Here is a 25,522-nt window from a genome sequence, read left to right as displayed (position 1 = left end):
CCAGTTTTTGGTGACCTAAACATTTATACGATTTAAGGCTATTCACTACACTTACATTTTTATATATATATGGTGTGACCTGTTGACCTGGGGGCATGGCCGGGGCATGGCCCCCACAAGACAAAAGAGGTTCATATTTCTGTCTGACCCAGTTCCAGGTCCTTATCGGGTTGTGTAGAGTTACCCGTACAGTATGATCTGAAACAGAGAGCCAAGGAATTAAAACCTTAAACATCACCTGCAGTCAGCATAATGATAAGACAGACAAGGTTGAACAAAAGGGCAATCAAATGACCTGTCCTGCCACTTGACCTACTCCTAAATGAATTCTGGATCTTTCCATCCATGTTGCTAGGTTGACCGCAGAGTCCCATCATTCAAAACCAAAAACTCTCTGTCATCTTTCAATTAAACTCATACCCATTCAGGATGTTCAATATTTTACAATTTGTTATGGTTTGATGTTTTTGCTCCTAAATTATTTTAAGAATTGTTTTAACCTGTATCATCTGTTTTTCACCCATTTTGGCCATTTTGACTGTACTTTGTTATATCCTGACATTGCTGCTGTTTATACTGCACAACAAGTTGCCTATCAGGGACTAATAAAGGGATTGCTCATTTTATTCTGGGCCCAGGACAAAAATATCACCTTGTAATAACAATAATATTAAAAGTTTTAAAAAAAGCCTAAATTCAGTTATGTCCGAGAGTATCGTGCCTCGATTTGTTATCTGTACATATGTGTGGTGTAGATTCATTTTATGCCACATGAACCTCACATAAATAAAATTAATAATCCACCATTCAGCTGGAATTGTGTCAGGACAGATAGTTGGTGACCTGTCCATGACCCACTTTCTTGGAATTATCTGCTTGATTTGTTACGAAACTACGACCCATCCTGATAAATGTAGAGCAAAAACAGAGTGACAGAAACAGGGGTCAGGTCAGATGCAGAAGATAGTGGCAAAATCTCAAACTAATCAGGTTAAATGGTGTGGAAAAGTAGACTAATTAAACTGTCACTGTAAGTAATGTATTTCTGTATAGAGTTACAACAGTTTTACAACAGCATCCAGCATCAGAAACTTGTTTAGTTTTATTTTATATATTAACTATTAAGCCTAACTTTAATTGACTTGACAATCAACACTTACATTCAGGATTATTAAAGATAATTTGTACACAATGATTAGAAGAAGATTTAATAAAAATGAATCAAAAAAAGCAATTGACACCAACAATTAATTCACAGTTTCTAAGTTCACAAGAGGTGACGAATGGAATTATGGGTCCTTTAAACATGGTAAACATCTTTATTCACCACTATGTGAAGGAAAAATCTGAGGGCACATAGTCCCTCCCATTAGGAACAGATGGGAATAATGGGAGTATTAATGGCTTAGATAAGGAGGGCACAACCTTTACACACAGGTAGGACAGACACATGTGAGTGCTGACCCAGCATGAGTCTGATTAGATCACTATTAACAGTTAAATGTAATGCAGAAGTATTTAATAGTAATTTAGTTGATTTTAACTTTTAATTTCATTTCATTTAGCTCAAAACTGATTCATGTTAAGTGGCACAAATAGGTTCCATTAAATAAGTGTCTTTCAGTCTACATTTACCAAATCTGCCAACACTCATGTGACTTCAAGATGTCACTTTTACAAGGAGACTCACTTTTTCAGGTATTTTTTGAAGCACTTTTGCGACTGAAAACACAACATGGTATCGTGGGCGGACTTCTCATGAATCATCAAGTGGTATCAAGCACATGGATCAGTTGTGACCAGACAAACACGTGTGAGGCTTGTCTGGCAGCGTACTCGACCTGCAGTGACATTATGTAGCACTAGTATGACCCCCTCCCCTCTTCCACATATACAAGCCCTATGGTTAAGCCCATATTCCTCAATATGACCTGAGAAAATGAAAACTGTATATTGAGGCACACAAACAGAGACACACCCACACACACGCTCTCTCTGTCCCAGAGTGTAAGTGTGTTTTGAGACCACTTTTAACCCTAAACACTGTAGACAGCTGACATGTGATTTCTGGAATGATGTTGTAGACCGAGTTCTCCGGGGTCAGATGGGGTGGATTAGGGTTTCCATAAAAGAGGATGGTCACCCTTCATTTCTTCAGATATTCACTGAGGAGAGGAACAGCAGACAGTTGGGAGCATTTGAATTGAAAGAGAGAACACACAATTATTTGATAATTTAGATATTTTTCACCACAATTTCAGCTCTTCACACATCATTTGACACATCTGTAATTTCATAAACTACAGAGAGGCCATATTTCAAGGTGTGTTTTTGTCTTCAGTTTAGAGTTGCATGACAGTTAACAAACTGATATTGCTGCCTTGATATTGTCCAGAGCACATCTATTGTTTTTTGTTTTTGTTCTTCATTTTTTTAATTATTATTTTCAGAGTGGGTGTCTCACTGTCTGCACACTTTTATGTGTCTGCACTTTCAGCATGCCCTGGTTTGTGTTAAAATGCATGCTGCTGTGTGCGTTGGTGGGAGGGACGGTGTGTGCCTGTACGCTGAAGAATCACACCTTGTGGATTGAGAGCAACAACTGTGCCCAGTGTGTGGCTATCAACACTACCATCTGCAGCGGCTACTGTTACACACAGGTGACGACCGCCACACACTCTCACACATGCATTTTGTAGCCTACATGATGCAAAAAAATAAAAAAACAAAAACAAAATTAGACATATTTTTTAGCAAAGTGTATGATATAGTGATGTTGGTATGGTGAGGCACACTTGTTGCCCTTGTTGCTTGGGTGCCATGAGGTGGGCAGTGATGGTAAAAATTTACGAGCTACTGAAGAGATTTTGTTGGATCTACATGTGAAAGATATATGGAAAGGAATAAACACTCTCACAGACATGAGACAGGATGTAAAAAGTTTGTGCTCAACCACTACAAAAACTTTAACAGCCTTGTTTCCCCCTTTTTTCAGGACACCAATTTGAGGGGACGGTTTGGGAGGACTTTCCTGATCCAGCGTAGCTGTGTGCCCCACTCCCTGGTGTACCAAGCTGCCTTTGTTCCTGGCTGCCCTCAGGATGTCAACCCAAAGCTATATTATCCCGTGGCCCACCGTTGCAGCTGTAGGCGCTGTGACACACGCACTCACCACTGTGTCCGCACCAGCCGAATCTCTTATGACCAATGCCCCATGACACTTGGCAGCTTGAAGAACCTGAACCAGTCTGCTATGGAAATCTGACAATATGCTGTTACAAGCAACGTGCATTCCTGGAAAATGATGCAGCTGTTAACCTGATGTTTCTGCTTCTTTATGTTATTGTATTGTAGTTCAGCTCCTTAGCTGTTCATTTTGGGTTTTTTTTTCTAATTTGTTAGGAAATAAAACTCTGTGTTGAGCATGCAGCTTTATTGACTATGAATTGCTGGTGTAAATAATAATAAATACATGACAAAAGAATGCATAATATGTGCAATTCCATATCAAACAAAGTCTAATTTCTGCATCTACTAATATGCTCAGTTTGGGAGGGGAATGATTTTGTTCATTTGTATTGATTTATCAGGGTTTCTAAAGCATACAGTTGTACTCATATGAACATAGCAAACATATGCACTTATCAACCCCAGTGTTGTAGTACTCAAGTCCAGGACTGAATCCTGATTTTCAGGACTTGACTCTAACTTGGACTTGAACTAGATCATTGATTGATTGCATTCGGACTTGGAAGTTGGAGACTCGGACTCGGATTGTATTTTTTTAGTTTTAGTGCGTGTGCGCACGCTTATGAGTGCATTTGTTTGGTTATTGTGTCACACACAGTAAATAAACTCCCTTTAAAAAGGTGACAGCTGTATCCTTTGTGTTTAATGTAGACCTTTTTTATTTGTATGTCAGCTCTTTGACTTTACCACAGTGGACCTCTGGAGCCCATCTTGGAATTCAACTCAGACTCAAACTTAATGACTGTGACTCAGGTAATGGGGACTTGACTCAGACTCGTACTTGAACACTGGGCACCTGAGACTCGACTTGGACTCGTGGTTTAGTGACTAGACTACAACACTGATAAAACCCTTCTCACAGAGCACGCAGGTGTAATTATTATGGGTGTGTTCAATGGATTAGTTTGTCAGTTAGAGAGCCCTGGTAATTCTGAAACTGAATGTGGCCGTTAATCAGTGTGGCCTGATTATTTACACCTGTGTTTTCCCCTTTATTGAACTAAGCTCAAACAATCAAAGAGGCAGAGCTCAACTTCAAGCTCAATACAAAAAAAAAAGAACAGAAACACATGCTTGCTTCCAGTATCATGCAGTTGTACTCCTCGCTTTTCCTCCATTTATCCAAGAGACCTATAGAATACAAAAGTTCACCACAGTACAGTAAAATCTACTGATTTGAACTGCAATTCTGCACTTCTCATCCAAATTATATCTTTCAGAGAAATAGCTTACCTGGAAAAGCAGGTGGCCATTAGAAAGCCAGTCATTAAAGTCTTTCTAAAATTCGCAAAAACACACACACACACACACACACACACACACACACACACACACACACAAGGTTCGACAGATTCAAACTCACATAAATTACAGTCTAAATTTAAGCATGTATCCTGTGTTTAACGAGTCTGTGAGGAAGTTTCCCTGCAATGAAACAATCTCAGTTAAAAGTTGCATCATGCACACCTGCGTTAATCAAGCTTTTGGGTCGAATTGATCCATCCCACTTTACAAAAAGAAACTTTCCCATTGCGTTTGCACGCGCTTTCTCGCTGCCTCCCTCCCTCCCTCATCCATTCACTTACTCACTCACTCATTCACTCCTGCAGCTGTATAGAGGAAGTGCTGGAAGCAGTTAAACTTTGCCACAGCTGTATTAAATCTTCATTTCAAGGTGGGTGCCGCATGCTCTCATTTATTTATTTTTTTAAATTAATACTGCAGTGACACCAAGCTTGCTAGTATTTCTGGTCAGTGTACTGTAGCCCGTTAAAGGCCAGGACAGGTGTGACAAATGTGCAAAATATGGTTTAGAGGATGTGAAACGTCAGGACATATTCAGAGCCGATACTGTTAACGTTCAAAATCAATCTCACACCTTATACTCTGCTACAGCTACATTACCACTAGCTTTCACCAGCCTAAAACGATGACACTTTACTATTTAGATAGGTTCACTGATTTAAAAAAAAAAAAAAAGAAAAAAACTGGTGGTAGCACTCAATACTTGGTCAAAGCATCCACTTTTTTTCCCTGCACACCCCACATAGAAGATCACATATGATCAGAATTGCTTTGTTAATCACCATGACCACTTGGGGCGCCTTTGAGCTGCACTTGATATCTGTTTAGGTTTTACATTTTAGAAGGAAAAAGGTTAAAGTTAGAGAGAAAAGTCATGATCATTTGAGTTTCTTCTTGAAGAGCTTTATTATTGACTTGTTCTGAATGTGTATATGAAAAACTATGGATGTGCAGAAATATAGTTCTGTCTATACATAAGTGATATAAGCAATTAAGCACAGACAGCATGAGTCCTGTCATTTATGTTGCCAGATTCTCTAGAACCAAATTGCCCAACTGCTACAAATAAGATGAAATAGATAAAAAGATAAATTGTAATTTGAACAGAGGTCCTATTTGCAAAAGGAATTGGCTTCCTGGCACAGTTAATGGCAGGTGTATCCGAGGGAAGCTATTTGCATTGTGGTTGCAGATTGGTAAGGTGACGACTGACTCTGGCTCCATTTCTTGGCTAGCAGCGCAGGGGGGGTGGAGAGCAATGTCGAATTTATCCTGGTATCTGCAGGGCTGGGCATGCCTCTATGCATATATAACCCCCGAGCTTCTTTCTACTCTTGCCTTGCTCAGCGTCTCTCAGGGACTCTCAGCCTGCTCTCCCTCTGTGGCCTCCTCCTTTGTGCTGCTGACCAACTTTTGCACTAAGACAACTAAGAACCATGACCCAGCAACAGCAGATAAGGTATGAACCCGACCAGACCCTCCAGCATTATGTGTGGGCTGCTTAGAGAAAAAAACAGGAATAAAGCATGCCTTAATTATTTAATTACATTAATTTTATATAGTAAACTGTTCTAGTGTGCAATCTGTTGTTTCTACTTGGCAAATCGTCGATGCCTTGTGAAGTGTAATGGCTCAGACACATAGGTGTATGTTGTTTGATTTACTCTGTTTACAAGTTATTTCTGGAGGACTAGTTTCCCAGAGGCAGAGTCACTCTGTACCCAGTTCTGTTGCAATGCTAATGCCTCACACACCACAAACACATATACACACCCAAAGAAATATATTTAATTACTTTCCCACACAGATAAGGTCCTCAGTCTTGTGCTTTAGATGACAACTTCTTGTACTGTTCACTTTCAGCAGGTTCTGTCACTCTACCTGGGAGCGCCCCACCTTACTCTACTGGCAAATGTAATGAGAATAGGAATGATTGTTATCTGCATGTCTGTTGTGACTTGTTCTTGAACAGCCTCCCGGCCAAACTGATCAATGGAGGGATTGCAGGCATGGTAGGAGTCACCTGTGTGTTTCCTATCGACCTGGCCAAGACCCGCTTGCAGAACCAGCGCAGCGGGCAGCAACTCTACAAGAACATGTAAGGTTCTTGGAGAGAAGATCACTGAAATCTGTGCTGTATTTGTGATACTGTTTACTTAATTAAATGTACACATAATGGCCTTTTCTTACCATGTCAGTTTCTTGAAGTCATCGCCTTTCAGTGAAACCTTTTTAGAGCGAGCTGAGCTGTTGTCCCAATTTTGGGAACAAATTAAACTTTTAAGATTTTCTGCACTTTGTTTTTTTGTTGAGTACACCATTCTGTGATAGCAAAACATAATTTGACACAGCAGAATATAACATGACAACCTTCTGTGCACAGCTAATCTATTTCTTTCTCCTCAGGATGGATTGCCTCATAAAGACTGTCAGATCTGAAGGCTACTTTGGCATGTATAGAGGTAAGACTAGTCAGACTGGCCATACTTAACTGTTGTGACATGTTTAATAATTGCCTTGAATAAACTTATCCTACTTTTGCTAAGTTAAGTAAGAGTTTATATTAATTATATGTGCAAATGTCATTGTCTGATTTACAACCTCTGAGATCCAGGAAGTGGAATTAATATCCCTCACAGACAGACACCCTGTTGCCTGTTCATTTGTTACATCTACTCTTCCAGTTTTATGAAATAGATTATTTGTTTCATTTATCTCTGCTATGCAAAATGTGCTGACTGGCTATGGTTCAACGAGAGTGGTTGTGTTTCTTTTTTAATCAAAATTACGTTTTGTCATGAGCAGTGCTTGTTGTTGCAGGTGCTGCAGTAAATCTCACCCTGGTAACCCCAGAGAAGGCTATCAAGCTAGCTGCTAATGACTTCTTCCGCCACCAGCTGAGCAAAGACAGGTGAGTTGGTAGGACTGAAAGAGATAAGAGTCTTGTATTGCAATGACGTTCTTGGTTTTTAAGTTGGTGTCTGTGTCTTCAGTGGCAAGTTGACGGTGTTCAAGGAGATGTTGGCAGGATGCTGTGCAGGAATGTGCCAGGTCATTATCACAACACCCATGGAGATGCTCAAGATCCAGTTGCAGGATGCTGGCAGGCTAGGTAATTACAAGACAAAGCAGCAGAATAGATTACCGGCATCAAATTGTGCTTTGGGATGTTACTTTTTACACCTTGTTTCATGTTTCTTGCTAGCGGCCCAGCAGAGGGTGATGCCTAGCGTGGTAGCCACTCTGAAGATGGGGGGGACCAGTGCTGTTCTCAGCCGTGCTTATAACACCAGCCCTGCACCTCAAGTCATGCGAGTGTCCGCCACAGAGATCACCAGAGAGCTGCTGAGGACCAAAGGAGTCACGGGGCTGTACAGGGGACTCGGGGCCACGTTGATGAGGTGAGATGTGGCCTTGCTTCAAAAGTTTTTCCATCCTCGGTTAGCGGTCTCTTACTTTAGTGAATATGCTTGTCTGTTGTCTTTCCAGGGACATCCCATTCTCCGTTGTGTACTTCCCTCTTTTCGCACATCTGCACCAGCTCGGCCAGCATTCATCTGAGGACCCATCTGTGCCCTTCTATTGGTCCTTCATGTCTGGCTGTGCGGCTGGATCCATTGCTGCAGTAGCTGTCAGCCCCTGTGACGGTGAGGGACTCGGTCTACACAGAGATATCTGCTCAATGTTTGGGGAACTGGGAACTGATGTTTTGCAGATTTTTATAAATTCTCAACTGAAATAAGTTTTGTTTATGTCTTGTGCAGTGGTCAAGACAAGGCTACAATCGCTCAAAAAAGGAGCTAATGAGGAAACCTACAATGGAGTGGTGGACTGTGTCAGGTAATCCTATCTTTATTATTGGATTTCCAGCAGATATAACTGGGATGAGTCAAGCATTGTGCCTTTGCCCCTCTGGCGTTGGCACATAATGGCATAAGTTCCACCCTAACGCTGTACTCTCTCCTCTATTGCAGAAATATCCTGAGAAAGGAGGGGCCCGAAGCGTTCCTCAAGGGGGCCAGTTGCCGGGCCCTGGTTATTGCTCCACTCTTTGGCATTGCCCAGGTTGTGTACTCTGTAGGAGTTGGAGAGTTCCTGCTGGGGTACACCCCCCACAACATCTACTCTGCATAAACAAGCTGTTCCCTTAGTCTTTCTGCCGCCTCATTAAATTACAGGCAGTTATGGACCCAGCTCTCCATTACTGTGTACCTCTTTATTGCTGGAGGTTTTCAGAGTAAAACGCTAAAGGGACCAGAGAGATGCCATTTTATTTCAAAATGGTTTCAAATTATGCCTTTTAGCATAACTATCTCTTATCTAAGAGAGGGAGATTGAAACACACCTGTCCATATGGGCTTCAGTGGAGCTTATCGCGAGAAAGGAATCGCTTTCCTCACTGAGGGACTTGATAGTCCAACATAGATCACCATTTTACCCACGTTAGACTTGAGTCCACTCCTGCGGCACCAAACCTTTCCCCCCTCTTTCCTTAGATTTAGACCATACCCCTAAATGCAACCCGTATCACTTACCCTCCACAGTAACCCTAACCTGTGTATCCCTCCCAACTGCCCCATCTTGGCATTCACTCGGTGATGGCTGTTACACAGTGTTGCAAAGTGTGCGAAGGAGCACCAATTGACAACGGCAGAATATTGAAACTTTACTTGAATAGCTTCAATCCTGTTTTAAAGGGTTACATGTGAAACTGGGCCATGGATGTTGATTCCGGTCTGTGTACTGTATATAGTGTATTTGTTTTTAAAGTAGATGTAATTTGGTAAATAACGTTGTTAACAAAATGATTGCCACATGCTGTCTTCTAAACAGCCCGGTTGGGAAAAGACCTGGTGGCTTTTATTCGAAACAAACATGTGGATTTCCTCCTATCCACTGCTGTGCTACACAGTGATTCTGTGCTGCATTACTTTTCCGTAACAAGGAGTGGTTTTTCCACGCTTCTAAATAGTTTACCCATTCTCGGTATCTACACTGCTCTTTAAATAGTTGGTCACAACACAATACCCTACCGTAGAAGCTTTCTGTTGTTTGCTCTGAAAAATAATTGCGGTTGAGGTGTTTGGGGTTTTTACTGGGCACTGTGAATATTACTGTGGCAGCCTGTACACAACTCTTACGTAACTTGCAAGCTAAACAGTTCAGTGAGGCCCACTACAGTTGACTTTGGAGAGCAGCTTTTTGTGGTGAAAGTGATGTTGTTAAATGTCGTTAAACTAGAGTGATGATGGACAAGACTCTGAAGTGCTTTTGGGACCAAGTCGTCTGGGGGGGGGGGCTAGGCACTTTCTCTTAGTTGACTGTGACTGCTCAGGTTTTCTAGTCAGTTAGAAAATAGAGGAGCTCACACAAATGTATCATTATTGGCACTTTGAGGCAGAACCAAGTGCAGTGTCGGGCTGCACTCTTTTATTTCTGGCAAATTTCATGGGTCAAAGTACTTTCAATTTTACCAATGTAAATATATATATCCTGTATTTGTTCAGTTTTCTCAAACTGTGTAAGTTGAATTCAAATTGAGAACAATTTTCAACATTTCAACATGTCAAAACCAGTCGAGAAGATAATTATCTATTTTCTAAGTTCATTTTAGAATTACACATGTAAATACAGATTTTTAAATGCCGAATAAATATTTATAAATTCAGTGTTTTATTTGTGTTGTTTGTGGAGTGGAGTGCGTGTAGCCTGAAGTGTTGCATATTATAGTGTACGTTATAGTGTTCATTCATGCATTCTCAGGTAGGGCTATTGGGACAGGTTGACTGTATACTAGTGCTTTTTCTGATGCAAGCTTGAAAGGTGTTACCCTACTCCCCCACACATGCATCACTGGCAAGGATAAGTTAGTGGCAGTGAAAATGCTCATGCTGCAGTGTTGGGGTAACTCTACACTGGGTATTCCTCATCGCACGCATAACTATACACTCAGCTAAATATTCAGCTGCCCTTTAAGCTCAAGTGCAGAAAGGTGAAACTCTTGACATGAGACTCATGCGACTAAACCTGGAAACCTACCTAATCACACGGGATATCAAATACGATCAACTGGGAGGAAATATAAAAGAAATAACGTGAGGATGTAATAAGTTAGAAGTTTGAATGTGTATAAAATGATCTTAAATGTTACATTGAAGATTTAAATTCTAAACAAGCTGCATTAAAACCATAATCTGTAAATATAACTCATTCACACCACCCGAATGACCTATTTCCTGTGTACTACAGCCAATTAGTCTTCATGTGCCTGGGGGTCATCCCATTCCTGATTCTAAATTTGTACCTACAACTACAGTATACACAGCTAAATTTAGAAATCTACGTTTTTATGTTTTGTTCCAGACAATTAAAAAAATCGTTTTAAAATGTCACATGAAATTATCAGCCTGCGTAAATTACGTTTGGCTTGATGTGGAGGTTGTATTTCAATACTGGAGGTCATTGGAAGCGGACTTACTGGTATATAAGCCATGCTGCGAGCAGAGTATGTGACTGAGGCCGTGTGTGTAATGGTGGACTGATGCTGACTGACATCATGATAAAGAGTCACAAGTAAAATAAGAAAAATCCCATGTAAAGATACTTGTCAGAACCAGAAAAGTAAATGAAAAAATACTTCAACTATTAAAAAACTGTTTTTTTTTTTTTTTGTGTGCCATGCAAATGACCTTTGAACCTTTTCCAAAAAGGCCTACTCTGTTTTTTAATCAACAAAGATATCCTGACACATCTGTAAACCTGCTGCTCCCTTGGAAGAAGACATCTGACACACTGTCACGTCACTTCAGTAATGGACCAGTGTGTCAGTTCCTGTGAAAGCTTACCAGATTTCAATATAACATTAATATAAACTGACAATGTCGGAACATGTACGGCCTTTGTGATGAAAGAAGGAAACTGACACAGGAAACTCTGTAAAACTTTAAAAGCTTTATTAAACTTCAATCACCTATCTTCCTGAGAAGCCTGGAATGGTATTAAAATAAATTAACACACAATCAACTATGAAAGGCTCGACTGTGTACACAGTTTTTTTTTTTTTTTTTTTTTTTTTTAGGAGCACAGTACATTACATCTCCAGATTTGCTCAAAACAAATATAACTGAGGAACACAGCAACAGCATTGTGGATTGAGTAGCACTAAACTGTTCCTCGTTCCTCCTATTTTAGCTCCACAGAGCCTCTGGAGTGACAGTCTAGTGACTCTGTTGTGTCATCTCCGTCCTCAGAGTAAACACTACCTACTGTCATCCTAACAGCCTGAAGTGGTAATTAAGCCTTTGTTGTGTCCTCACATGTTTAAAATCACACTAAAATGTGAAAAAAAAAACAAGCGAAAATAATATTCACAAGTGCTTGTGTCCCGTATAGTTTGATCATCTGGACTTCATCAACATTCAGATTATTGTTTAGAGTCCTGAGAATAGATTTTTATTAGTACCAAAAGGCTTTTGAAATAGTTGGAAGAGAAAACTGTTCTTTTCACCACTTCAGCTCTCTTGGCTGAGAAGACACAGTGGAGTGCCACGCTCAAAAACACACCAAAACAATAATGGCAAGTCGAGCCATATGTGCTACTCGTCCACTGTGAATGACAATTAATAGCGGTCCAACTCTACAAACATATGTACACTTCTGCTACGTTCAGACAGCCTGTTGTTCAAAAATAGCTGGATATCGAAGAAAGGCACGTTAAGAGACTGTTTTGGCTGTGTGGATCTGGTTTGACTACACTGTCATGACTAAAACATGGTATAACTACTGCAAGCGTCTGTCTACACACAGCATGTTAAATAGTAACTATCACATCAGCCACAAATAATGTACAACTACAAAAAACAAACAAAAAAAAAAAAACTCAAACATATTTACATACTGGAGTCCTGACACTTGGAATAAACCCTTCAAATTCAAACACTGGCCTGATTTAACCTGGATAAATGTGTCTCTATCCAACAGCCCTCCTATCTGCTGAGGTCAATAAAATGGGAAGAATACAGGGGTGATTTCCTTGGGGTTTTTGTTGTGGGCGGTGTACTTTTAAGGCACACAGGGGGAAAAAGATGGAAGAGCTGGGAAGACATCAAAGATCTGGCTCGGATAACTGGATTTCACAGTGACAGCACCTATTCTCAGTTGACCGGCTAGTATATGTATAGCCTGAAAACATATCCATATGGTCTAGCTCCAGGGTACTCTCTTACATAAGGGAGCACACATATTATTAAGGGTAGGAAGTGGTATTTATGTCACTGAGTCGCTTCGCCGTATAGATGAGGAGCTTTTCCTTCGGGATGACGAGGGAATTTGGTTCGTAATTCAGTTGGCTTTTTTTTTAAATTTAAATCATCTTTGAAGGATCAGACCAGCGTGTCTGCAAAATCATGCACACTACATGGTTTTAGATGTTTTGATGTACAGTACTTTTCCTACCACTACATGCAGCCTCCCCATTCGTTTCTGCTCAACAGATGACCTACTTGAATATATAAACCCACCACAGTGAACATTTCTGAAACGTTCCAGTGTTGTTTTCAAAGTGGTTAACTTTTAGTTCAAACTGTGCATGATTTGTAGTAAATGAACTAAAAAGGGCAAACCCACTGGTCTGGTCCTTTAAAGGAATAGTTCAAGATTTTAAGAAATACGCTTTCTTACCAAGAGGCAGAGGAGAAGATCGACACCACTTTGTGTGGAAAATATAAGGCTACAGCTGCATAAAAACTGGGCACAAGAGGTCGTTTGGCTCTGTAAAGTGAGAACAAAATCTCTCCAAAATGATCCACACAGAGCCAGGCTGGCTATTTCCCTCTGTTTCCAGTCTTTGTGCTTAGCTAATCTCACCAGTTGCCGGCCGTAGCTTCATACTTATCGTACATGAGTTAGATATTTTCTAATCTAACCCTCAGTAAGGAAGTGAATGAGAGTATTCCCCAACAATATTGAACTAGTCCTTTAAGATAACTGTGGATTTTCCTTATAAAGAGCAACCTGTGTTGATTGCATAGTTCGCAGAGTGCGTATACAGCATGTTGTATGTGTGTGAGTAAGACCATTCGGGCTGCATGATGGATGCATTCTCGAAACATTCACGGGCCATTCCCTCTCTTGACACTCAACTCTGATTCCACCAATCAGGACTCCCCTACGAGACGCCAGACAAGGCTGCCGTCTCACGTAACACAACATTGCTGTGTTTATGTGTGCGCATCCGTGTGTGTCTTGATTTGTGTGTGCACAGATAAGCACACACAGCTGCCTTCACCTCGGATTGCTCTCTCTGGGCTTAAGTTTCCCACAGCCACAGGGTCAGTGTCAAGGCAGTGTGAAAAAGCATTGACGCTCCTGTGACAGTATGTGGGTTAAAATTTGTAGTGGTAGCCAAATGGCCATGAGGAAAAACAATCTTGACAGATTGTCAGGGCAACATCGCAAATTATTCTGTTCCTACTGGAAATGTGAATTACCAGCCTGTTATGAAAAGTCAACTCTGCTACTTAGCTTGTGACGGCAAATAAATAAATAAAATTTCAGAGAGAATAAAGATCAGGTCAGGAGAGCTGAGTTGAGCACCGCAGACGAAACAGAAGTTTTAGAGCATGGTCAGTTTCCTGGGTCGCTGGGTGGATGATGGGACAGGGGTTGACATTTTATCTGATGGCTGTACAGTCTCTCGGGGGTTGAGTAAAGGAGGGGTGAGGGGTACAGGTCAAGGATCCAGCTTAGATAACCTCCCTGCTGTTGCGAATGGCACAACAGAGTACCATACTGAAGATCATCCCAATGATCTATTGAGAGGGAAAGAGATTATTATTTATTTTTTTGGTAAATAAAACAATTCTCGATGACAGTCTGCGTGTGTCTGTGTGTTTTCAACTCTTCTCAGATCCAGACTCACCATGACTCCAGCAATGCCGATGCCCACGTACCCGATGATGTAGAGCTTACTGTTGAAGAACTCCTTGATGCCTGTCTCACAGTCCTGCAGAGCAAAGATAAGAGGAGTCAAGCAGTGTTAAGCCTCGAGGGAACCAGGATGTTTTGTATGGCACCATGACTCATTCATTCAACAAATAAAGGGCAGAATAGAACTGGCATCCTGAGTCTGGAGCTGGTGACAGATCTTACCTTGGTATCTGGTTGGGGATCAGGGCAGGGGTTTGCGGCGGTTCCGCAACAGTTCAGCTGAAAGTGGGAAAAAAAATATAAGAGGATGAAACATATTATAAGCCATTAGCTCGTGCTATTTTCCTGTCAAAGGTTAGCCTAAATGTGTTGTTTTTTTTTACTTACTACTTTCTGGTATGAGATGATCATAGTGCTGTTATTGTTTTCATTGTAAGTTGTTGTGTAGAAGTTCTGAACGTCTTCGACGATCTGTGTGAAAGAGGAAGAGCGAATGGCGTGGTGCAATCAGGACTTCTCACACTTATTGTAGTATGTTAAAACATCATATTAACTACTTAAGCTATGAAATAACAAACGTACTTTGTCTTTGTTTAAGAATCCAAACACCCCCGCTGCCACCTCAGCTCCAAAGATGATCAACAAACAGGCAAAGAACTGAAAAAAAAAAATCCACAGATGAAAGTAAGTACACAATACTTGTAAATAGGATACAGATGCATTTCAGTTCAGTTTTTGCTCATGTTTTTGTGTGCATATGCACTCACTGAACCCAGCAGGCACTGAGATTCTCGCACAGCTCCACAGCAGCCAAAGAAACCAACCAACATCACCAGGCTGCCAGCACCAATCAGTATATACACACCTGGGGGAACAGGGAAAAAGAAGGTTGTCACTAACATCCGGTAAGGGCAATTGTAAACGAGACCTTTAGTCATGAGGAAAACACACGTCAGAATATCATTTATTTTGAGAGATTTTGTACATTAACATAATTACGATAAGTTGGACTAAAATGGTGCATTCGCTTTTCTTCTGTACGTTGATTCACCGGGACATCTCTGTTAAAAAATGCTTTGCTTTTCTCCTCTAGTTCATCTGGCAATTTTCATTTGGTACAACACCAGCAGGTGGCAGCACAGAGCTAAGAATGTGAAGTGAAGTGGTCAGACTGGCTCAGACTGTGGCATTAACATTTCAGACAGTACTATTTCTGTGGTCAGCTGAACAAATGGCAGCAAAGTGATTGATGCTTTGTCAGATCCCTTTTTAGAGCCACTTGTTGCCATTTGTTTCACAAGGCATACGAGATGCCTTGTAAAAAGCCTTCTTAGCATGATCCTGTTTTAAGTGGCAGCTCTTAGTGGGACGCTTCATGTCCCGTAGATGCCCTTATCTCCCCTAAACCCTCTCATTAGGAAAAGTACATCATGGGTAGGTCTGCAGGGAGGAACCCAACAACAGATTGGTTCCACAAGTGTGCTCTTACACAGGTGGGGTCTGTTGCTAGGCGACAGCTCTGCAGAGGACGGGGTGAGAGAGGACGCATCAGCCCCCAGGTGATGACGTGGGCTCATGTGGGAAAGAGTAAGGAGGATCGGTTCATAGGATCCCAGTGTGTCAACAAAAAGACTTGATGTGATACAATAATTGAGATGGGAGTGCCATTTCCTTTGTTGTTAGGAAGGACAGTTTAGTTGCCAGCTGGAGGTGTCAAATGATCAGTCAGCAAGCTGCTGACAAGCGACGTTGCCGCATCAACACAACTTAACAAGATGCGGTTTCTACTTTCCAAGAAGACTGTACTGCTTTTCTCTTTATCTAGCTCTTAGTCTGAAGTTGTTCTCATTTTCTTATCATACATCATTCAAAGTACGCAGAAGGTATGTCCTGGGCTTGAAGCCATGGGAACGAGGCATAGCAACTGTTGAGTGCTCTCAGCTGTCAAAGCCATGTGTAGCACTATACTCTCAGTGGACCTGACAGAGGCCACTCATCCTCTGTCGACACACATGGACATCTGAGTCTCGGTCCACACACAAACACAAGCAGACAGAGAGAAGTGATGAAATAATGTTACACTATTATAGGACTCACTGTACTACAACAACAATCACTAGGGAAACACTTGTCCGCCATTACACAACGATATCACCCTCAGCAGTACAGCTGGATTTGGGAAAGAAAAGAAAGTGCCAATCAGTCAGAGGGCTGAAAAGAATAGTTCAGTGTGGAGACGGTAATCCCATGCTGGACGGCTAAACACCTCTCTCTCCTCTTCTCGCCCATTCTGCACTGTCATTTCATCTGACGTCCCATCTTGTTTTTGATACAAACTTTTGCCACGGATCCCCATCTGTTTCTATGATTGTCTTCTTCCATATGCCTTTTCAACTGTCCCCACTCCTCCCCCCTGTCTCTCTCTTTCCATCTGGGGAGGGTGACTGATTGAAAGGTGGTGTAGCAGCCATGTGGTTTCCCTTGTGCATTTATGCATGTAAAGCACCCATTTCCTGTTATTCAAACTAATAATAGAAAAAGTGTGAGAGGATGTTGAATTGAACTGAATATATTGAAAAAATATTCTGAAATTTATTTGTGTACGGCAAAACTTGGTAGTGGGACACCCGTCAAACTGGGACAATCACATACGTCAAACATTCACACATAAAAAGACAGACTTCTGTAGAGGCAGGGGATATTTGTTTCTGTGTGTGTGTGTGTGTGTGTGTGTGTGTGTGTGTGGGGCTTTTATATGTGGTAATGAAGTGTGTATTTCTGTGTATTTGCGTGTGCATGGAGGGCGGCCTGTGGTCGGAACATCCCCTCTGACACAGAGGCAGACATTTATTCGCAGGCAAACCCAACATTTTGTCATAGCAATAGAGAGCTTTAATTTTCAGAATTGTTATTAAAAATGCCGCGTTATCTTCAATACAGCAAAAATAAGAGAATGGCCTTGAATTTCCATTTTCCATTGATGATATCAGTCAGCATAAAAGTCTAATTGCTGATATTTTATAGGGAAACAACTGAACTTTCCTTGGCCCATTTAGAGTGGTTTCCCAGCTGCATATGTTTAAAACACAAACCCAAGCAGTGCTTTACAAGAAAAAAAAAAAAAAAAACCAATGCGGTGATGAAAACACAATTTATCATTTCAAGTTGACAGCAACAGCATTTCCACAGATTTTCAGCTAAACCTTTGGTGAACTATTCAACACATGTACTGAATTATGGCCTCGTGTTGAATGTTATTATTAGGCCCTACACATCTGTGTGTACATCGACTGTGGAGATTAGCCAAGGTGTGTTATGGTACTCACCAATGAAGAAGGTATCTGGAGCCTTATCACCATTGAGCAGAGACACAGTCTCTGGGTCAAAACGTAGCCACAGCCCCACTGCCAGAACAAAGGATCCCATCAACTGAAGGGAGATAGGACAGAAATACATACAATGAGATGTGCTACGTGGAAAATACGGAGAAAAAACAGACAAATGCATAAGAAGTGGTCTGGAGTCGTGCACTCTTGAGACTTGTGTGTATGCAGACTTTAATTGCAACCAAACTCTAATAAATACCGACTGTATTCCCTGACTAGTCTCCCCTCGTCCTCCTTTCTACCCGTTCTGGTTAAAGATTTAACAATTGCTGAATAGGCAGATGGTTAGAGAAACACACTGGCTAAAAAGTAGATCAGTTTTCTGTTATGTATCTGATAGTGAAGCATGTTTTTCATATAATTTTTATCCTGGCTTAAGGTCTGACATCATTTGCTGTGAATCGGTCTCCGCACTAATCACAAAGGCAATATTCTTTTCATCTAAAGCACAACAGTGGAAGTGCATGTTTTTCAGGTCTTCAGAAGGCTCGTTCTTTTGCTCTCCCTGAATGTGATTTTCCACATAACGACAGCAACCGGTGCTGTGGAGTTTCCACTCCAGCCCTCCGCCCTTTGCACCTAGGCAACAGAAATATCATTTCATTAAAAGGTAGTTAGGCTAAAATTTCATATATTGTGTCAAACAATAGGTCTGGCTACGTGGGTGGATTATTAAAGTGTTCTACAGCAATAGATCCCAGCAAAATGCAACTTGTGTAACTTTCAATCAGCCCTTGGCAAGCTCTGGCTTCCCAGTGGGGAGAAAATGACCCGCTTGGCTGTGGGCAGCAGTGTGGCACCTTGAGCTGAAACAGGCTCTCCTGTTTGTTTGGAAATGCGGTTCCATGTTGCTCATATTTTCCTTCATCTAAACCACCATTACTATACATCGGATACAAAAAATCATACTCCCGGCAATGCTCTTGCTTTTTAGGGCTAACTGACTACAGCTATTATTTCTCTAAAGTGGTCATAGGAGCTTGGAGTAAATACTCCTTTCTGAGACCTAAGATGCTTTCAAGGGCTGAGACTGGGGTGGGTGCTCCACTGACAGATCAATACTGAGAGGTTTTAGTGATCACTGAGCCCAATGCCCCCTGAGGATAATCCAGTCTAAAAACCTTTTTGAGCTGAGCTTCAAAACAGATAGTGTCTATGTGTGTGTATGTGTGTAGATAAATGAAATGATTTGTCTAAATGGACCGTATTTAGGAGTGCTCGTCACATGGTCTCTCTGTGTCCTAGATCTCAGAGTTTAGGTAGACCGCTGTGTGTGTGACTGTTTGTTTTTTGTGTCCCTGAGCTCTGTTAGTTGAATACATCAAGAGAAACAAACCCCGTTGCCAAGTTCAGGCCAAAACAAACAGTTCCATGACTGTATCTTTAATTTACTTTATGACCTTTTGTTTACCAAATCTACCCTACTCATTTCTGGTTCTGTAATTTCTCTAATTTTGGTCTTTATCTTCTGTTTCTCCTCCTCATCCTCACGGCCTCCACTCCTCTTCTCCTCCACTCCAGGTTAGATTTTATGGTGTTGGTCTGAGGTAAAACCAGTAGCTCAGTTGTAAAGCATCGATATGGGACAGGTGTTGGGAAGCTGGCTTCCTCCCAGACTGAGGATTTAGTGTTTGCCTGGTGATGTATGGGACAGCTGAGCTTTTGGAGTTTCAGGATTAGCAGGTCCAAAGTGATAAAGCATGGTGAAGTGAAGGCTGCAGATCTGTAGACTTACTGAACCAGGCTGGATTGGTCCAGTGAGGGGCTCTGGATCTATTTAACAGTGGTATTTGCTGGAACACCTGATGGTGCGATGGTGTTGGTGGAGGTGTGAGGTGAGCAGGACTACTGCCCACTGAATTGTGTTCATATGCACGCAATGCTAGAAGAGCCGGGTCATCCCAAACTGCTGTAGATTGTGTTCGCGCTGTATGGAGGAGCAGGTGGTTGTTTCACAGTTGAAAAGAGCTTAGAGCTCGGCCAAACCTCATTACTGTTATGGCTACATTTAAAAAGCTTTTCAAAACCAGATGCATAGATGGGTCTAATTATGAAACAAGGGGGGCTACGTCCAACACTGCCTTCAGTAGCTGACACACTAAATGGATTCACAAGGCACTCCTGAGCCTCACTATCCCATAGGTCCCATTAACCCCGTCACTGCTTACAATCAACCCCCTCCTGCTTTACCCCCCACCACTTCGTCTGCCATCATTACCCAGGCTGACACCAAACACACCCCTCCCTCCTCCCTGCTTCTCTACTTCCCAAATCTACGCCCCTCACCCCTCTGACTTATCTCTGTGTGTCCCCCTCCTCTACCCCACCTCATCTCACTCCCTCCCTCCCAACCTCACCCACAGGACAAAGACCCACTGTCTCCCTGTGACTATATGCACACAATAGGAGGGAAACAGACAGACACAATGAAAGAGAGGGAAGGGAGAGAGGAAAAGAGAGAATAACTTATTAGAGGACCCATCATCTTTTTTTTTCTTTGCCTGAGGATATAGACTACAAGAGCATGTTGTCCTGAGACAAACTCTAACCCGTGTTCTGTATAGGTACTGTATAGTCTATACGTCCTCTCTTTCTGTCCTAACACCTGTGAAGATAGTTTGTATGTCTGGATATTCCTGGACGGGGATGGAAATCTGTGTTGAAGCTTTATTGAGGCTCTTTTACGGTTTAAGGCCTACTTTTTAACAGTGCAGTTAAATAGTCTTTTTGTGAGGGGGAATTTCCATGAGAACAGGGGCTGAGCTGACACAGGGCTGTGGTGTTGGTCAGAGACAGTCTGCGGCATTATCCACTTTCTAGGTTAGACCTTATTTTCAGGAAAAAAATCAAATAAAAAAAAAAATAGTTAAAAATGTAAAATTAAAAGAACAGGATATGAAAGCAAAACTGTTGTAAACACCATCTTTAAATCCCGCAGTAATTAGCGAGTGATTCAAGCTTGACAAAAATAGTTCTCTGTGTTGCCTGTCTGGCACATGTTTGTGAAAACAGATGCAAGTGCACATTAAAAATGATGGGCAGAAGGAAAGTGTAAATAGGAGAGAGATAATTATGGGTGGAGTAAATCCCATTGTACTCTTCCATGGGTGAGGGTGGGGGAGTGTAGTGGCACACAAACCTCAACAACACACACAAAAGTGTTTGCAGGGCTGAATACTGGAAAAATATTTAGTTTCCGTGTTCATGCTGATATCAAAGCCAGTACCAGAAATCTTCAAAATGTTTGAAAAGTCTTTTGATTTTTAACTAATGGCTGTGCAGAGTTATATACAAAATCTATATACAAAAAGGAAAAATCACTGGGTTTGAAAACAAACTTTCTTCACTACTAATCGGAAATCTTTAAAGCAATAAAATATTCTTGCTTTAAAGGTATTTAAATTTTGTTTGGTAATTTAGTAATTTTACTTGACAGTGAACAACATTACATCTCACTAAAGTCAGTCACATCATTCGTGGTCTTTAAATATTAATATCAACTATAATATAGGGTAGTGTCAACCAAACACAAATAATTCCAACAATAAAAATACCACGGCACAACACCACTTGAACTTAACGAATAAACTCCTGCCAATTAAAATCTAACCAAGGGAGTAAGATCAGCTGCACTACACCCTGTACTGTACTGTATATGATTTGTAAAGTATTGTGAAGTCTGTAATTTATTACGCCTTTGATAAGTCATCCATCCAGGAAAAACAGGCATAATCAGATCGGCCCTGCACCAGACTTGATGCCAGAAGCTTCAAACAATCCCTGTGCATAAACTGAGACTGTCTGGCAAGAAACTTAGTCTGTTAAATTTCCTGAACGCACGTCATACACATGCTTGCCCTGCAGAGATATTGAGATATTATCCACAATAATAAAATAGGAAAAAGATAATTAACAGTGGCCCTAGTCCTTTACTATTAACTCAGGTGTTTTGCATAATTTTAGTTTTGAACCAAATACAACTTCCCCAAGTTTACCAAATGTAAAGGCTTAACAAAACAAACAACAGTGCAGCATCAGAAAATAACACCTACCGATCATTGACTTATCACTGGCTAACCCTAACAGAAAAAGCCAGGGACCCAGGACGCTGCCCTGGGGGACGCCACTAGTCCCAGAAAGTACAATGACAGTCCCAGCAATCTGAACTCTCCCAAAAACAAGACATTAGTCATGCAATTGCTCTTTTTATAAAGTAAAAAAATCTAGAAAACAATCATCTTGTCAGTCAAGAAGGGCAGGCACTGACCATTTACCTTATAGGCCAGGATGTTACTATTAAAACATGGTGGCTGGTTCATATTTTGCTGCATCTGTGTGAAATGTCGGTAGTTGTAACATTTAAACACAAGCCACTGACCCCTTACTTACTTTTACTTCTGTAACAGCTAACTTTTGTTGTGTTATTATAATTTATATAATTGATCATTTTAAAATATGGCGGCAGTTCTGTTTCTAAATGTGCATTCTTATTTTGTGGAACTTGATATTACTTTCATTTAGCGTGAGAAAATATTTGGTACATTACTTTAGGTTAAAGAGTTATATTATAATACTATTAAGTGTGTTTTACACAACAAATTAAAACATTCAATAGGCTAAAAAGCAGCTGTTTTATTTAACATATTTTAGGTTCCTCTGAGATGAAGCCTGACATTTCCAGTGTGGACCTCATGCTCATAAAGAAGAGTAGCTGTGTGGCTGTTGACTGAAACTTTTGCAGCGCAACGAATGCAATGCAAGCAATGCACAAAACACAAACACTGGTGTGACCTTGATGAAACTTTTACAGATAGACAATGACATTGTTTTTCATTGTTGGACAGGTAACTATTAAAATATTTGTAAATACCAACAGGATTCAGAAACTCCCAAACTGTGTCATATCATTTGTTTTGATGAGGAGCAAGAAAACTGGGGGGAAATGTGTGGGAGAAACTCATCTTGCTGCACCTTTCACACATATCACTGTGAAGCAATGTTTGCCCCACACTGTTTGCCCTGTGGGCTTAATTTTTGACCAAATAGGGCAGTTAGTGAACTACAGCTCACAAACAGATCCCAGGGAAGCCAGCAAGGCATTGATGTTCTGTTGTAAGTGGGTTGTATTTGCAGCTATCAGTGTAATATATACAAAAGTTTGGCCTGTGTTACATTACTGTCAGTTTAGTTAATTGAGCCCTGCAGGAATCTCACTACATCACAATGCTGTGACATGGAGGTTTTTAAACAAAGAGTATTGTATTGATTGATGAAAACAAGGGTGGTTAAGGGAATGGCACTCCCTCATTATTCAGGTTCAAGTGTGTGTGTGTGTGTGTCAGTATGTTTAACAGCTCCCATCATCCCAGCAGCCTGTCTCTGCTCTACTGTCCGCTCAGGGGATTTGAAGGGAAACATATCTGCCCCTCCTCCACCCGCTTTCATCACACACACACTCTTCTCATCATCTCTGACTCTACCATCAACAGAGGGGGCTGCAGCCCAGGGGGGGATTGGGATGCTGTGATTATGAGCAGAGGGTGATCACTGTTTAGTTGTCATTGACAGAATATGGGGAATGTGCAGAACTCCCACAGAGACAGCACTGAAATATGGAGGATCATCAGTTTATGTTTATTTGTGTGTGAGGTTCTGTGTGTCATTTAACACACACAGACAGCACACATCCACAAAATATCCCACTATCCTCATACTGATCTATTTTCTATCTTTATCTGGGTCAAGTTCATGCCAACTGTCCCTCTTTTGCCATGTGAGCGCGCAAACACGCACATGAATATCCCTCTCAATCTCCCTATGACCCTTTTCTTTCCTGTCACATTAGTCGTGTTTTTCTTCTTCTCTCACCAAGCATTCACTCTTGTCCTCCTTCTCCACCTTTTTCTCGTCCCTTCTCGTCTTCACCTGCCTGTCTCTGTTGAAATATGTCCACGCTCAGATGTATTAAAAGGAGATTTTTAGCGACAGACACACCCATCCTGGATGCAGGGGCAATAGTGTGAAGTGGAGACTCAGTGGTGTGACCACTTGTGTTGTGTTTAGGTCTCCGGCAGACTCTGCTGCTTAGCCAGGCAGGAGCAACAGACTGAAGTTATGCTATTGTCCTGCTGTCACAATGGATCCATTCACGGTGCACTCAGCGCCTGATCCACTCCACAGATGCTTGTTGGAAAATTTCTCTCTCTCTCTCTCTCTCTCTCTCTCACACACACACACACACACACACACACACACACACACAAAGGAACTTCCCCTCTAAGGAGTGTGCACAGTGGCACACATAAGCCAAAGTGTGCTCTTACACACACACACACACACACACACACAATCCATGGGGAGACCAACTTCTTGCAGACTTGAAATTAATGTGTGTTCATTTATAGCATTTAACAAGGATGTCAGGGTTTATGAAGGCATGAAGGCACATGTGCAAATCATGTGTGCAGGACACACACACACACACACACACACACACACACACACACACACACACACACCTTTCACATCCACCTGACAGTTTGTCTTGAGAGTGGCCCAAATGCTGCTTTAAATAATAAAATAGAAAAGGGAGCAGTGGCGGGCGTGATGCCTCAGGCTGGTTGTGACTTCACTTTATCAATCAGATCTGTGGTGTTTGTTAATGAAGCAATGTGACGCAATGAGCCAACTGCTGAGTTTGTTTTCCATGCTGTCTCTCAGTCTCTCTCCCTCCCTCTCTCTGTCTTTTCATTCAGTCTTCCTTTCAAAAACACACTTCCCCGGGAAAAAAGGGGCGGGTTTTTTCCTCTGTGGAAAATCTGATTTGAACCCGGTGAGCCAAAACTAAAAAGCTCTGGCTGTCACCCTTTCCGCGCCACGCAGGGTAAACCCACGCCGGACGGCAACTAACCAAATAAAGCGCACTAGAGTCGGACGCGAGGATGAATGTCAGCATCGTTACTGAAAAACACGTGTCTGTGAAAGTCAGATGTACCGGAGTGAGGAGCCCGCCGCTGCTGCACTTGCTCCGTGTTCATTTACGCTCAACTCGCATCTCATCATCATCACCACACAACCCGCTGAACATGCACTTACCCAGAATATGAAGTTGAACACGAACAAAAGGTATTTGACGCATTTCATTCCACCTTCCACCTTCCCCATGTTGGCTCGATGCTGCTGTGTTCTGCCCTGATCCCCGTGAAACGCTCAGACGGTCTTGTTGGCTCCGCAGTGTGACAATAACGGTCCAGCCCGGTCACAACACTTGTGCATCAAGCAGCTCTGGCACTGTAACCCCTCTCTCTCTCTCGCTCTCTCTCTATCTCTCTCTCTCTCTCTCTCTCTCTCTCGCTCACACACACACGGACGCGCGCGCGTGCACGCGTTCAAAACACCGCAGGATCCGCTTAGACTCTTTCCAGACCGCCCCTTTCAATAATACAGAGGGGGCCCAAAGGGGGGGCGAGACTATACGATGGGAACTTGGCAAGTGTTTGGCAGAAATGTCGTTCTCCCTGTAACGTAAAATCCTACCTTACTGATACACACTGACATTCACTAGCCTATATAGTAAGTAGCCTGCGCCCATTTCGTATTTGACTCCAAATGTGTAACCTCATGTCACACTGTGGCATTTAAATGTTAAATTCCCA

General features: G+C 41.8%; 3 protein-coding genes across 4 annotated transcripts; 2 read left to right on the top strand and 1 right to left on the bottom strand.

Annotated features, from left to right (window-relative positions):
- The first annotated feature begins 2,161 nt into the window (after positions 1 to 2,161).
- Positions 2,162 to 3,429, top strand: LOC130174458 (follitropin subunit beta-like). 2 transcript variants are annotated; one of them, XM_056384284.1, is made up of 3 exons: positions 2,162 to 2,323; positions 2,498 to 2,660; positions 2,996 to 3,429. In XM_056384284.1, the coding sequence occupies exons 2-3, from the start codon at positions 2,499 to 2,501 to the stop codon at positions 3,263 to 3,265; spliced, it is 432 nt and encodes a 143-aa protein (XP_056240259.1). In that variant the 5' UTR covers positions 2,162 to 2,323; position 2,498; the 3' UTR covers positions 3,266 to 3,429. The 2 variants fall into 2 exon arrangements, with proteins under 2 accessions (XP_056240259.1, XP_056240260.1); XM_056384285.1 differs by having other exon boundaries at positions 2,451 to 2,660.
- A 2,472-nt stretch (positions 3,430 to 5,901) lies between these two features.
- On the top strand, positions 5,902 to 10,222 carry LOC130174443 (mitochondrial glutamate carrier 1-like). Its single transcript, XM_056384266.1, has 9 exons — positions 5,902 to 6,013; positions 6,527 to 6,652; positions 6,961 to 7,016; positions 7,375 to 7,465; positions 7,548 to 7,666; positions 7,760 to 7,955; positions 8,044 to 8,201; positions 8,319 to 8,394; positions 8,529 to 10,222. The coding sequence occupies exons 1-9, from the start codon at positions 5,991 to 5,993 to the stop codon at positions 8,686 to 8,688; spliced, it is 1,005 nt and encodes a 334-aa protein (XP_056240241.1). The 5' UTR covers positions 5,902 to 5,990; the 3' UTR covers positions 8,689 to 10,222.
- Positions 10,223 to 11,485: 1,263 nt separating this feature from the next.
- LOC130174451 (CD9 antigen-like) lies at positions 11,486 to 25,196 on the bottom strand. Its single transcript, XM_056384276.1, has 8 exons — positions 24,963 to 25,196; positions 17,808 to 17,910; positions 15,249 to 15,346; positions 15,064 to 15,138; positions 14,869 to 14,952; positions 14,704 to 14,760; positions 14,474 to 14,557; positions 11,486 to 14,363 (listed from the first exon to the last, which is right to left on the bottom strand). Exons 1-8 carry the CDS (start codon positions 25,029 to 25,031, stop codon positions 14,298 to 14,300), a joined length of 636 nt encoding a protein of 211 aa, XP_056240251.1. The 5' UTR covers positions 25,032 to 25,196; the 3' UTR covers positions 11,486 to 14,297.
- Positions 25,197 to 25,522: the final 326 nt, after the last annotated feature.

Source organism: Seriola aureovittata, chromosome 9 (genome assembly GCF_021018895.1).
Source record: "Seriola aureovittata isolate HTS-2021-v1 ecotype China chromosome 9, ASM2101889v1, whole genome shotgun sequence".
NCBI classification, from domain to species: Eukaryota; Metazoa; Chordata; class Actinopteri; order Carangiformes; family Carangidae; genus Seriola; species Seriola aureovittata.
Note: the sequence above shows the minus strand (reverse complement) of the source record. Positions and strands in the feature narration are given on the sequence as shown.

Bases quoted from the DNA above. Each gene is read 5' to 3' on its own strand.
- LOC130174458 (XM_056384284.1), top strand. From the start codon at position 2,499: ATGCCCTGGTTTGTGTTAAAATGCATGCTGCTGTGTGCGTTGGTGGGA. The intron at 2,661-2,995 runs GTGACGACCGCC...CCCTTTTTTCAG, and splicing joins GCGGCTACTGTTACACACAG to GACACCAATTTGAGGGGACG.
- LOC130174443 (XM_056384266.1), top strand. From the start codon at position 5,991: ATGACCCAGCAACAGCAGATAAG. The intron at 7,956-8,043 runs GTGAGATGTGGC...TTGTCTTTCCAG, and splicing joins CTCGGGGCCACGTTGATGAG to GGACATCCCATTCTCCGTTG. The intron at 8,202-8,318 runs GTGAGGGACTCG...TGTCTTGTGCAG, and splicing joins AGCTGTCAGCCCCTGTGACG to TGGTCAAGACAAGGCTACAA.
- LOC130174451 (XM_056384276.1), bottom strand. From the start codon at position 25,031: ATGGGGAAGGTGGAAGGTGGAATGAAATGCGTCAAATACCTTTTGTTC. The intron at 15,347-17,807 runs GTGAGTACCATA...CTGTTCCCCCAG, and splicing joins TCCAGATACCTTCTTCATTG to GTGTGTATATACTGATTGGT. The intron at 14,364-14,473 runs GTGAGTCTGGAT...CCCTCTCAATAG, and splicing joins TCGGCATTGCTGGAGTCATG to ATCATTGGGATGATCTTCAG.